Source organism: Brassica rapa, chromosome A06 (genome assembly GCF_000309985.2).
Source record: "Brassica rapa cultivar Chiifu-401-42 chromosome A06, CAAS_Brap_v3.01, whole genome shotgun sequence".
In the NCBI taxonomy this organism is placed as follows: Eukaryota; Viridiplantae; Streptophyta; class Magnoliopsida; order Brassicales; family Brassicaceae; genus Brassica; species Brassica rapa.
In genome coordinates this window covers 23,848,998-23,861,245 of record NC_024800.2, presented here as the reverse complement: position 1 = coordinate 23,861,245, position 12,248 = coordinate 23,848,998, and the positions used below count along the sequence as shown (strand labels likewise).

Genomic DNA, 12,248 nt, shown 5'->3' with positions numbered 1-12,248 from the left:
ACAAAACAAGTGACCGAAAGTAAAGCAAATCAAAGAAAAAGAAGCAAAACGAATCAAACAAGCCGATGTTGGAGTTATAGAAGCCTCCGACCATTGGCTTGAACTATAGAAAAATCTCTCTCTTCCTCTCCTGATGGCTAGGGTGTAAGCTTATAGGAGCTATAGGATGTAAGCTTATAGGATATTTCAGAGTGCTACAAATAGAGTCATTCGTTTTGATTGTGTGATGCAGAGAGAACAAATCCATCAAAAATATCATACATGCAGAACCGTCTGTTGTCGATCCAAATGTAGCGGCAGAGCTTCATCGTTTTAATTTTGTGAAGTTGTTTATCAATATCAGATATATTGCATGTAGTTTACTATCATTTGTAATAGAGATTAGATAATGATGTACCTAATGTTAAACAATACAATTAAATTAAAGAAAAAAGCCAATAAATAAAATATATAATAGAAATAAAGTATATATTGTGGAAGTCATAAAACAAATTATTTTATTTATTTTGAAATTAGCAATTTTGAAGATTTAATTTTGAACCAGTCCCGTAATTTCTTTTCATGATTATATTGTTAGTTATATTAAATTGATAATTAATTAGTTATTACTTATTACAGATAAGGAAAATTAATGAAAGACAAATCTTTTTGGTAAAAGATGAAAGATATACTGAAATTCTAAGAATATAATGTTAAAATATTAATGTATATTTTAAGAGCTTAGAATAAGAGTATCTCTAACCCATTACTATTTACTCTATAGTAGCATTTAGAGGCAAAATAACTCCAATTCATTGTTATTTCTTTATCTAAGATAGAAATTGCTATTTTTTCTTCTATTTATAGAAAAAAAACATCAATCTCTATTTTTTACTCTATTTTTTGTTTGGGATGGTCTAAACTAGCATTTCATACCCAAAAAAAGAAGAGCTATCGTTCTAAGAGATTTTGGTAAATGCGGCCTCAATTTTTGTTAAATATCGAGTGGTCTACAGCAAATGCATTATTAGCCTTACCAAAAACCATTATCTTCAAAGACTTAAAAAATCACATATTTTCTTTTTATCCAAAATTAGTACCACAGGTGGCAGTTGCTGATTAGTCATTGACTCATAACAGATCATAATAGACTGACTCTGTTGATAAGATGGACTTGGAGTCTACTCTTTCGTTGCCACTCACATCTCTTCTCCAAATAACGTCGCTAAGCGAGTTGCAGAGCTGTTTCATAAAAGGTAAATTATCTTTTTCTATATCAAATATTTTTTTTCTGCTTAACTTGCTTTGATCTGTCTTTTGCCCTATGTTGTTGTTGAATCAGATTTATTTTTAAAAATAACTTGGATTATTAGAAATCTTGTTTCACGAATTTGAGGCATTTACTCAAATCTTATTATTCGTTTGCTTGATTAAAAGTGATGGCTGAGGTAGTTGTGTCAGCGATGGTTGAGGGAGTTGTATCGTTTGGAGTGGAGAAACTGAGCGATTGCAGGGAGTGCATGAGCATGTTGCTGGTCTAAAACGCCGGATGAGAACGTTACAGTCATTGTTGAAAGATGCAGATGCCAAGAAACATGAGAATCAAGCTGTGAGAAGCTTCTTGGAAGATGTCAAAGACATTGTTTACGATGCTGAAGATATAATTGAATCCTTTCTTTTGAAAGAATCTAGTGGTAACGAAAAATGGATCAAGAGGCGTGTGAAAGGGCTTTCTTGTTTCTTAGTGGAGCGCCGAGATATTTCTATAGAAATTGAAGGCATAACTAAGAGAATGTCTGAGGTTGTTGCGGAAATGCAGAGCTTTGGAATAAAAGAAATCATGTATGATGGTCGTTCACTGTCTCTAAAAGAGAGACAAAGGGTGCAGAGGGAGATCCGACAAACATTTCCTAAGAGTTCTGAAAGGGGCCTTGTTGGGGTGGAAGAGAGTGTTGAAGAATTGGTTGGTCATTTGGTGAAGAATGATAACATTCAAGTGGTTTCCATATCAGGGATGGGTGGTATTGGCAAAACCACTCTGGCAAGACAAGTTTTTCATCATGACATTGTTCGACGTCATTTTGATGGATTCGCATGGGTATGTGTTTCAAAAGAGTTTCGGCGGAAGGATATTTGGCAAAAGATCTTGCAAGATCTTAGACCACATGGTAAGGACATCAAACAGATGGATGAGAATGAAGTCCAGGCTATCAAACAAATGGATGAGAACGAACTCCAGGAGAAGCTCTTTCCATTGCTGGGAGCACGTAGACATTTAATTGTCTTAGATGATGTATGGCAAAATGAAGACTGGGATAGAATAAAAGACGTTTTCCCCCAAGAAAGAGGCAAGCTCTTTAATTGTACATACACTACTTAAAAGTTTCATAAATGCCTTTTAATCCCTGACTTAAAAGGAAATTACAATTTGCAGGTTGGAAAATGATTCTTACTTCTCGCAATGGAGGTGTTGGTTTACATGCAGACCCAACATGTTTTGCCTTTACACCAACAATCCTTACTCCCGAGGAAAGTTGGGAGTTGTGTGAGCAGATAGCATTATCTAGAAGAGACAAAACTGGTACGTTTATATAATAGAATATTATTAATCCGTTACGACACATAATGTGATATCTCTTACCTCCTATTATCAAAAATCTTGTGGAGTAGTTCAGGGATGTACATATATGGTTCATGGCTATTATCTTATAATATATGCTTTTTGTTTTGCAGAATTTAGTGTTGATAAAGAACTGGAAGCTATGGGTAAAAAAATGGTTAAATATTGTGGAGGACTACCGTTAGCTGTTAAAGTGCTGGGAGGCTTGTTAGCTAACAAGAAATATACGGTTGAAGCGTGGAAAAGAGTATATGACAATATTCAAACTCAGATCATTCGCTCAGATGACAACAAACAAGATTCGGTTTACCGAGTATTGTCTCTGAGCTATGAAGATTTGCCAATGCATTTAAAGCATTGCTTTCTTTTCCTAGCTTATTTCCCTGAAGATTACAAGATATCAGTCAATAAACTGTATTTTTTATGGGCAGCCGAAGGAATAATAACATCAAGTTGCGATGGACCAACCATTCGAGAGAGTGGAGAAGAATACATGGAAGAGTTAATAAGGAGAAATATGGTTATCGTAGAAAAAAGCATTATGAGTTGGGGTCAGGGATATTGTCAAATGCATGACATGATGAGAGAAGTATGTTTATCTAAGGCCAAAGAAGAGAATTTTCTTCAAGTCATCAAAGCCCCTACTTCCACTTCAACTGTCAATGCTCATACTCGTGAATCTCGCAGACTCGTAGTTCATGGTGGCAATGCACTTAATTTGCTGGGACGTAAAAGCAATAAAAAAGCTAGATCGGTTTTGGGTTTTGGACTCGACAGCAACTTGTGGAAGCAGTCAGCTCAAGGATTCCGAAATTTACAGTTACTTAGGGTCCTAGATCTGAGTTCAGAATCAGATAGTGGAGCTGAGTTTAAAGTGAGAATACCTTCCAGCATTGGCAATCTCATTCATTTGAGATTTTTGAGCTTAAACGTGACTTCGGGATCTCATCTACCATCTTCTCTACGGAATCTAAAGCTTCTACTCTATTTGGAATTATCCTCCAGTGGGGCTGTTTACGTGCCAAATATCTTTAAAGAGATGGTCGAGTTGAGGTTCCTGTTCCTACCCTTTTATATGAAAAATAAAACAAAGCTGGAATTGGGTAAGCTAGTGAACCTGGAGCTTTTGGGGTGTTTCCAATTGAAAAGTGGTAGCATCACAGACCTCCGCGGCATGACTAGGCTCAGGACTCTCCAAGTAATTTTCGAAGGCAGGTACACTTCTGAAAAAATTCTAGCGTCATCTCTCCGTGAATTAAGAAACCTGGAGACGCTTTTGTTGAGGAGCGAATCCGATGTAACTTATGAAGTGGATTTCATTTGGAATTTCATTCATCTAAGGGTTTTAGATATGTGGATGCATATGCCAAGGCTTCCTGAGCACTCTCGATTCCCTCCAAACCTTGCAAGCATATCTCTAGGTCAATGCAGAATGGAGGAGGACCCACTCCCGATTCTGGAAAAGTTGCTTCATTTAAAGTCTGTTATATTATGCTTTGATGCTTTCGCAGGGAGGAAAATGGTGTGTTCAAAAGGTGGATTCCCTCAATTACATAAGCTAGATTTAGTGGTTCTAAAAGAGTTGGAAGAGTGGGAAATCGAAGAAGGGTCGATGTCATGTCTTCGTACTTTGTCTATAGGATTTTGTGGCAAGTTGAAGGAGATACCGGAAGGGCTGAAGTATATAATCTCTTTAAAGGAACTGGAAATTTCAGGTATGAACAAGGAGTGGAATGAGAAATTGGAATCAGGTGGGGAAAGTTACTACAAAGTCCAACACATTCCTAGTGTTCAATTCAACAATCTTAGCTACTACTAAGGAGAATAAAACGTCTCAGGTTTATATTTTTGGTATAATGTTCCATATTGTTCGTTTTGTTGGTTATGTATCCTCTGAAGTTTAGTGTGAAAGTCTCAACTATCTAACCTTTTTTATTATTTGGTTTTCAGGGGAACCTACTCAGAATCAGTACCCACTATTCATTGTGTGATGGGATATATAAGTCGTTTTTGTTTACTACTTGTCTGCGATATTCCGTTTATCTATTCCATGCTCACTCGCTGTAATGCTAAGTTTGAAATACATTCTGTATGTCGAACCATATTTTCTTCAATGTCTCCCTTTTTTGTATGACAATGCTTTGATAGTGATCATTGAACATGATTTTATCATTTGGTTTAACGAAGATCAAGAGATGGAGGAGTCAACAGCTTTGACACCAAACATCTAGTTAACCTAAAATATACAATTAACTTGATAGTATAAACATCAGTCACAAAAAATTATTTATCTTTTGGCTAATTGATAGGCATTAGTGTAGTAATACACGGAGTTTTACTCTTGAAACGAGGAAAAATCTTAAACGCTCGGCTCAGGTCTCAAATACAAACCATCTTACAATCCTGACTGTATTGACACAAACTATTATGCAAAACCACATTCTTGATCTCAGCAGTAACAACATCTCTTTGTCATGCACGAATCTTCAGCTTCTTGATCTCAGCAGTAACAACATCTCTTGGAGCCATACCTGAAGAACTCTTTGACATTGAAAATCTAGACATTGCCTTAAACTTGAGCCGGAACTCATTAGATGGCTTCATCCCGGCGAGGATCTCAGCTCTTAACCGATTATCTGTGCTGGATATATCGTACAACATGCTTTCAGGCCACCTCTTTTCCCTGTCCGGTCTTAAAAACTTGGTTTCTTTGAATATCTCTCACGATAGATTCTCAGGTTTTCTTCAGACAGTTAAGTGTTCAGACAGATGACACAAGAAAAGATGGAAGGGAATAATGGACTCTGTTCCAAAGGCTTCAGGTCTTGTTTTGTTAGTAGTGGTACACGGTTACACACACAGCCCGGTGAAGATTTTGTGCACTCTCAGGGACTCAAGATAGCCATTGGATTGCTAATAAGTTTGATAATTATTCTAGCGGTATTAGGCGTGTTAGCGGTTTTAAGGGCAAGGCAGATGACTCAGGATGATAACGATTCAGAGAAGGGAGAAAACCTGTGGACATGGCAGTTCACACCTTTTCAGAAACTCAACTTCACGGTTGAACATGTACTCAAAGTGTTTGGTTGAAAGTAATGTTATAGGGAAAAGTTGCTCTGGAGTAGTGTACAGAGCAGAAATGCCTAACCAAGAAATCATCGCAGTGAAAAAGCTCTGGCCAGTGACAGTAACGGTTGCTAAGACATCAGGAGGTCGAGACTCATTCTCAGCTGAAGTCAAGACACTTGGTTCGATCAGACACAAGAACATTGTTAGGTTTGTTGAAGTAAGCTTGAAGATAGCTTGAGAAGGAAGCAATCCTAATCCTAAAAGAAGTGGGAGAATAAAGATAAGGGTTATCTTTAGTTTAGAGTTATCTAAACATATGTAATTACTAATAGGATTAGGACAAACATAGATATATAAATAGAGAGATCATGAGATGATCCAATGTGTGAGTTTATGAGTTTGTGAGCTTGAGGTTTTGAGTTAGTTTCCTCAAGGGATTAATAAGAAGAGTTCTTATTGTGTGTGTTCTTATATTCATATTATCGAAGCTTAATTTCTAGATTTGGTATCAGAGCCAAAACAGAGATCATGGGAGATATTGTGGAAGCAACCGGCAAGGTGAAAGAAGGAGGAGGGTCCTCTTCGATTAAGTGTCCTATGCTTAACCAGACAAATTATACAGTATGGGTTATGAGGATGAGAATCACATTGAAGGTACATGAGGTCTGGGAAGCAATAGAGACAGAGACTGCGAGCGCTAAGAAAAACGACCTAGCACTAGCATTGTTGTTTCAATCCATACCAGAGTCGCTAATCTTGCAAGTAGGAGAACTTGATAAAGCTAAACAAGTTTGGGAAGCCATTAAAGCAAGATATGTGGGAGCAGAACGAGTAAAAGAAGCAAGACTACAAACGTTGATGAACGAGTTTGATAGATTAAAGATGAAAGAGACCGAGAGTATAGACGATTTCGGTGGAAAATTATCAGAACTCGCCTCTAAATCGTCCGCATTGGGAGTTATCATCGAGGAAGCCAAGCTGGTGAAAAAATTTCTCTCAAGTTTACCTCGAAAGAAATATATACACATTGTAGCTTCTCTCGAACAGGTGTTGGATCTTAACAAAACAAACTTTGAAGACATCATGGAACGTTTAAAGGCATACGAAGAAAGAGTTTTAGATGAAGAAGAAGATCAAACTAAACTGATGTATGCAAATAATGAAGGACAAAGCGGCCAAACCAACCAATCAAATCGATCATCGGACAATTCAAATTACTACCAAGGAGATTCATATAGAGGAAGAGGTAGAGGAGGCGGCAGACGTCCTTACAATAACAGGGGAAGGGGACGTGGCCGATATAATGGAGGACGAGGATATAATGAAAGCTACAATGGAGGAAGAGGATATGAGAGAGACGCATCCAAAATAACCTGTTATAGATGTGACAAGGTTGGCCACTTTGTCGCACAATGTCCGGAGCTTCTTCTTAAACTACAAGAGGCTCATGAAACTGACAATACAGAGACCCAAGAAGCTGATGAACTCATGATGCATGAGGTAGTGTTCCTAAACGAGAAGAATGTCTTACCTGAAAAATACGAAACAAGTTGTGAAGGAGAAAACATATGGTATCTAGATAATGGAGCAAGCAACCATATGACTGGGGATAGAAGATATTTTTCGGCAATAGACAACACCATCACGGGAAAGGTTAGATTTGGAGACGATTCAAGGATAGACATAAAAGGCAAGGGAACGATTTCTTTTACAGATTGCAATGGAGAAGATAGGAAGATGATAGATGTTTATTACATCCCTGATTTGAAAAGTAATATCATAAGCTTGGGTCAAGCCACAGAAGCGGGTTGTGACATAAGATTAAGAGGAGAAGAGTTGACGATGCATGATCAACATGGGAAATTGCTTGTGAAAGCAAAAAGATCAAAGAATAGACTGTACAAGGTTCATATGGGAATCAGAAGCAATGCGCGCTTGTACCTATCCACGACAAGTGAAACAAAGCGATGGCATGCTCGGTTAGGGCACATAAACTTTGAGTCTTTAAAAGGGATGAAACAAAAGGAGTTAGTACTCGGGCTTCCTAGTATAAATGGTGAAAAAGAAGTGTGCGGCTCATGCTTACTTGGCAAGCAAGCAAGGCAACCCTTCCCTAAATCAACCACATACCGAGCTGAAAAGAAACTAGAGCTACTTCATGGCGATCTATGCGGGCCTATAACACCGAGAACTCCAAAGGGAAATAGATATATATTTGTGGTTATTGATGATAACACAAGATATATGTGGACAATGTTGATAAAAGAGAAGAGTGAAGCATTTAACAAATTTAAAAGGCTCAAGGAGGTGATAGAAAGAGAAACAGGAAAGAAGATAGGAGTTTTCAGAACGGATAGAGGAGGAGAGTTCGTATCCAGAGAGTTCAACGACTTCTGTGAAAGGTTTGGCATCAAACGACACCTCACGGCTCCATACACACCGCAACAGAACGGAGTTGTGGAACGCAGAAACAGAACATTGTTAGAGATGGCGAGAAGCATTCTCAAACATATGCATATGCCAAACTACCTTTGGGGAGAAGCTATACGACATTCAACATATTTGCTAAACCGTGTGGCCACCCGTGCCTTGAAAGAGAAGACACCGTATGAAGGGTTCCGTAACAAGAAGCCAAATATTAGCCATCTACGCGTGTTCGGATGCATAGCTTATGCAAAAGCAGATAAAAAGCTCTTGAAGAAATTAGATGATCGAGCAAGAATGTTAGTAAACTTAGGCACAGAGCCAGGATCAAAGGCTTACCGCCTACTAGATCCACAAACTCAGAAGATAGTGGTAAGTAGAGATGTAGTATTTGATGAGTCAAGAGGATGGAATTGGAGTGAGGTCACCACGGAAAACCAGAGCATTGAAGACTTCACTATATCTATAGGAGAGTTTGGTAATCACGGAGTTGATAACCACATTGAGAGAGAGGAACGGTTACGTCTAAAACAAGCTACGAACGAAGAAGAAGAAACAGCACCTGAGAGTATAGTAATCACTGATGACCAAGAAGAAGTAGTAGAGGAAGAAACACAAGTGTTAAGAAGATCGGAAAGGCAACACAACAAACCAAAATACCTTGACGATTATATTCTCCTTGCCGAAGAACTTGGTGAAGAGATATTGATGTACCTGAATCATGAGCCACGAAATTGGAATGAAGCTAAAGAATCAAAGGAGTGGAGACGAGCATGTGAGGAAGAGATCATATCCATCGAAAAGAATGATACATGGAGTTTAGTTGAGTTGCCGTGCGGTGCCAAAGCCATTGGTCTTAAGTGGGTGTTCAAGATCAAACGCAACGCAGATGGAAGCATTAACAAGTACAAATCAAGGCTAGTGGCTAAAGGATATGTGCAGCGTCACGGAATTGATTTTGATGAGGTATTCGCACCAGTAGCACGTCTTGAAACAATAAGACTTCTCGTTAATCTAGCAGCTACGAATGGATGGGAGGTGCATCACTTGGATGTTAAAACAGCATTCCTACATGGAGAACTAAAGGAAACTGTTTATGTTATGCAACCTGAGGGTTATGAAAGAAAAGGAGAAGAAGGAAAAGTGTATAAACTGAACAAAGCACTATATGGATTAAGGCAAGCTCCACGGGCGTGGAACAATAAACTAAACCAGATACTCTGTGAACTTAAGTTTAAAAAATGCTCTAAGGAGCCTTCGGTATATCGCAAGATAGAAGAAGGAGAGCTATTAATCGTTGCAGTTTATGTAGATGATCTGTTTGTGACTGGTACTAACCAAAAGATGATCAAGGAGTTCAAAGATAATATGTCAAGCAAGTTTGACATGAGTGATTTAGGCAAGCTTACTTATTATCTTGGCATAGAAGTGTGCCAATACGAGAATGGGATTTCATTGGTGCAAAGAAGCTACGCATCGAAGATTTTAGAAGAAGATGGAATGGACAAATGCAATTCTGTCCAAACTCCGATGGAACTTGGTCTAAAGTTGTCAAAAGCTGAAAACGAGAAAGAGATTGACGCGACAAGGTTCAGAAGAAACATAGGATGCCTACGTTATCTTCTTCACACACGACCTGACTTATCGTATAGTGTTGGAGTTCTTTCAAGATTCATGCAGAGTCCAAGAGAATCACATGGTGCCGCAATGAAACAGGTGCTAAGATATCTACGGGGAAGCATCTCGTATGGCCTAACATTCGAGAGGAGTTCTCTCAAGGTTCCAAAGCTTATAGGGTACAGCGACAGTAGCTATGAGTCTGATCCAGACGATGGGAAAAGCACGACAGGCCATATATTCTATCTAGGAGATAGTCCAATCACGTGGAGCTCACAAAAGCAAGACACGGTGGCTCTATCATCCTGCGAAGCCGAGTTCATGGCAGGAACAGAGGCCGCGAGACAGGCCATTTGGTTACAAGACTTATTGAGTGAGATCATGGATCAACCAAGCAAGAGAGTCACCATTTTAATTGATAACCAGTCTGCAATTGCGTTAACAAGAAACCCGGTGTTCCATGGAAGAAGCAAACATATACATAAGAGATATCATTTTATAAGAGAGTGCGTTGAGAACGGACAGATAGCAGTCGAGCACGTTCCCGGAGAGAAGCAGAAGGCAGATATCTTGACAAAAGCATTGGGAAGAATCAAGTTCAAGGAGATGAGAGAGTTTATCGGAATGAAAGACTTATAGACTGAAAGCTTCAAGCTTAGGAGGGACAATGTTGAAGTAAGCTTGAAGATAGCTTGAGAAGGAAGCAATCCTAATCCTAAAAGAAGTGGGAGAATAAAGATAAGGGTTATCTTTAGTTTAGAGTTATCTAAACATATGTAATTACTAATAGGATTAGGACAAACATAGATATATAAATAGAGAGATCATGAGATGATCCAATGTGTGAGTTTATGAGTTTGTGAGCTTGAGGTTTTGAGTTAGTTTCCTCAAGGGATTAATAAGAAGAGTTCTTATTGTGTGTGTTCTTATATTCATATTATCGAAGCTTAATTTCTAGAAGGTTCTTGGGATGTTGTTGGAACAAGAACACGAGACTTCTTATGTATGATTATATGTCGAATGGGAGTTTGGGAAGCTTGCTTCATGATAGGAGTGATGAATGTATCTTAGGATGGGAGGTTAGGCACAGGATTATACTTGGTGCAGCTCAGGGTTTGGCTTACTTGCATCATGACTGTGTTCCTCCCATCATGGCTAATAATATTCTCATTGGCCCTGATTTTGGGCCCTATATTTGAGATTTCGGTCTTGCTAAGCTTGTTGACGGTGGAGACTTTGCTCGTTCTTTCAAAACCATTGCTAGTTCCTATGGTTACATAGCTCCAGGTACTCTCCACATTTTTATCATATGTACTTATATTATTACTAGAAATAGTAGTCAGTATTGGTAGACATTCCGGTTTATTCTTTGCTGGTGAATTCTCTGACCTGTTTGGGAGCAGTACTCCGCCCGGAAGCCTGGCCATCTTTTTCTTATCAAGCCTATGAGATCTTAAGAGAGTTATTGGAGATGAATGAGTTTGGATTGCAGGTTGTGGGGGGGGGGGGGGGGGGAAGAGGCAAATAGAGGAACATCTTTCATTGCTCAAAGTGTTACTAGGCAAGGGCGGATCCAATCCTATGTGGCCACTGGTCATCCCCCTTGGTTGTTTTAGTTCCTTGTTAATGAAAGCCGTTTTCTCTAACATATGTCTAGGAAGGAAGGTTAGGATTTAATTCGGGGACTGTCACTCTATTTTTGTAACTCCCCTGGTTTTTACTCTGTGTTTTGAGCTATTGATGGAATGATGGTGAAAGACACTGTTGTAGTTGTGGTTGGTGGCCTTCGTGGTCTTTGAATAAAATTATTCTCAGTTGTCTAAAGCAAATGCATTATTACAGATAGAAGCGACTGCAAAAGTTGACTTTCTCTTTCATTGCAACTCATATCTCTTCTTCCAAAGAACGTCGCTGAAAGGTAAATCAGATAGAACAGAGTTGCAGATCTGTTTCGTAAAAGGTAAATCATGTTTTCTACATCATATTTTTCGACTTAACTTGCTTCGATCTGTCTTTTTTCCCTCTGTTATGGTCGAATCAGATTTAAAAATAAAATAAAATTATTTCATTAAAAATAAGTTAAGAAAAAAAGTTCCTCTGACAGGAGATCAGTGATGGCTGAGGTAGTTGTGTCAGTGCTGGCTGAGGGAGTTGTGTCCTTTGGAATGGAGAAACTCTGGGACCTCCTGAGTCGAGAATCTGAGCGATTACAGGGAGTGCATGAGCATGTTACTGATCTAGAACGTCACCTGCGAAAGTTACAGTCATTGTTGAAAGATGCAGATGCCAAGAAACATGAGAATGAAGTTGTGAGAAACTTATTGGAAGATGTCAAAAACATTGTTTATGATGCTGAAGATATAATTGAATCCTTTGTTTTGAAAGAATCTAGTGGTAAAGAAAAAGGGATCAAGAGGCGTGTGAGAAAACTTTCTTGTTTCTTAGGGAACCGACGAGATATTTCTATAGACATTGAAGGCATAACTAAGAGAATGTCTGAGGTTGTTGCGGACATGCAGAGCTTTGGAATAAAAGAAAT

At 38.7% G+C, this 12,248-nt stretch overlaps 1 protein-coding gene across 6 annotated transcripts in view; it reads left to right on the top strand.

Annotated features, from left to right (window-relative positions):
- Nucleotides 1–1,013: 1,013 nt before the first annotated feature.
- LOC103875039 (probable disease resistance RPP8-like protein 2) overlaps nucleotides 1,014–12,248 on the top strand; it is a 70,453-nt gene continuing 59,218 nt past the window's right edge. For 2 of the 6 annotated variants that reach the window (XR_004448671.1, XM_033273706.1), the window contains exon 1: nucleotides 1,053–1,235. Coding sequence is in view for 5 of the 6 variants with exons in the window: in XM_033273706.1 (XP_033129597.1) it covers nucleotides 1,148–1,235 (88 nt within the window). In the remaining variant the exon portion in view is untranslated. Of the gene's footprint in view, nucleotides 1,236–1,416; nucleotides 2,219–12,248 lie in introns of all 6 variants that reach the window. The other 4 variants (XM_033273715.1, XM_033273717.1, XM_033273716.1 and 1 more) reach the window with 4 other exon arrangements.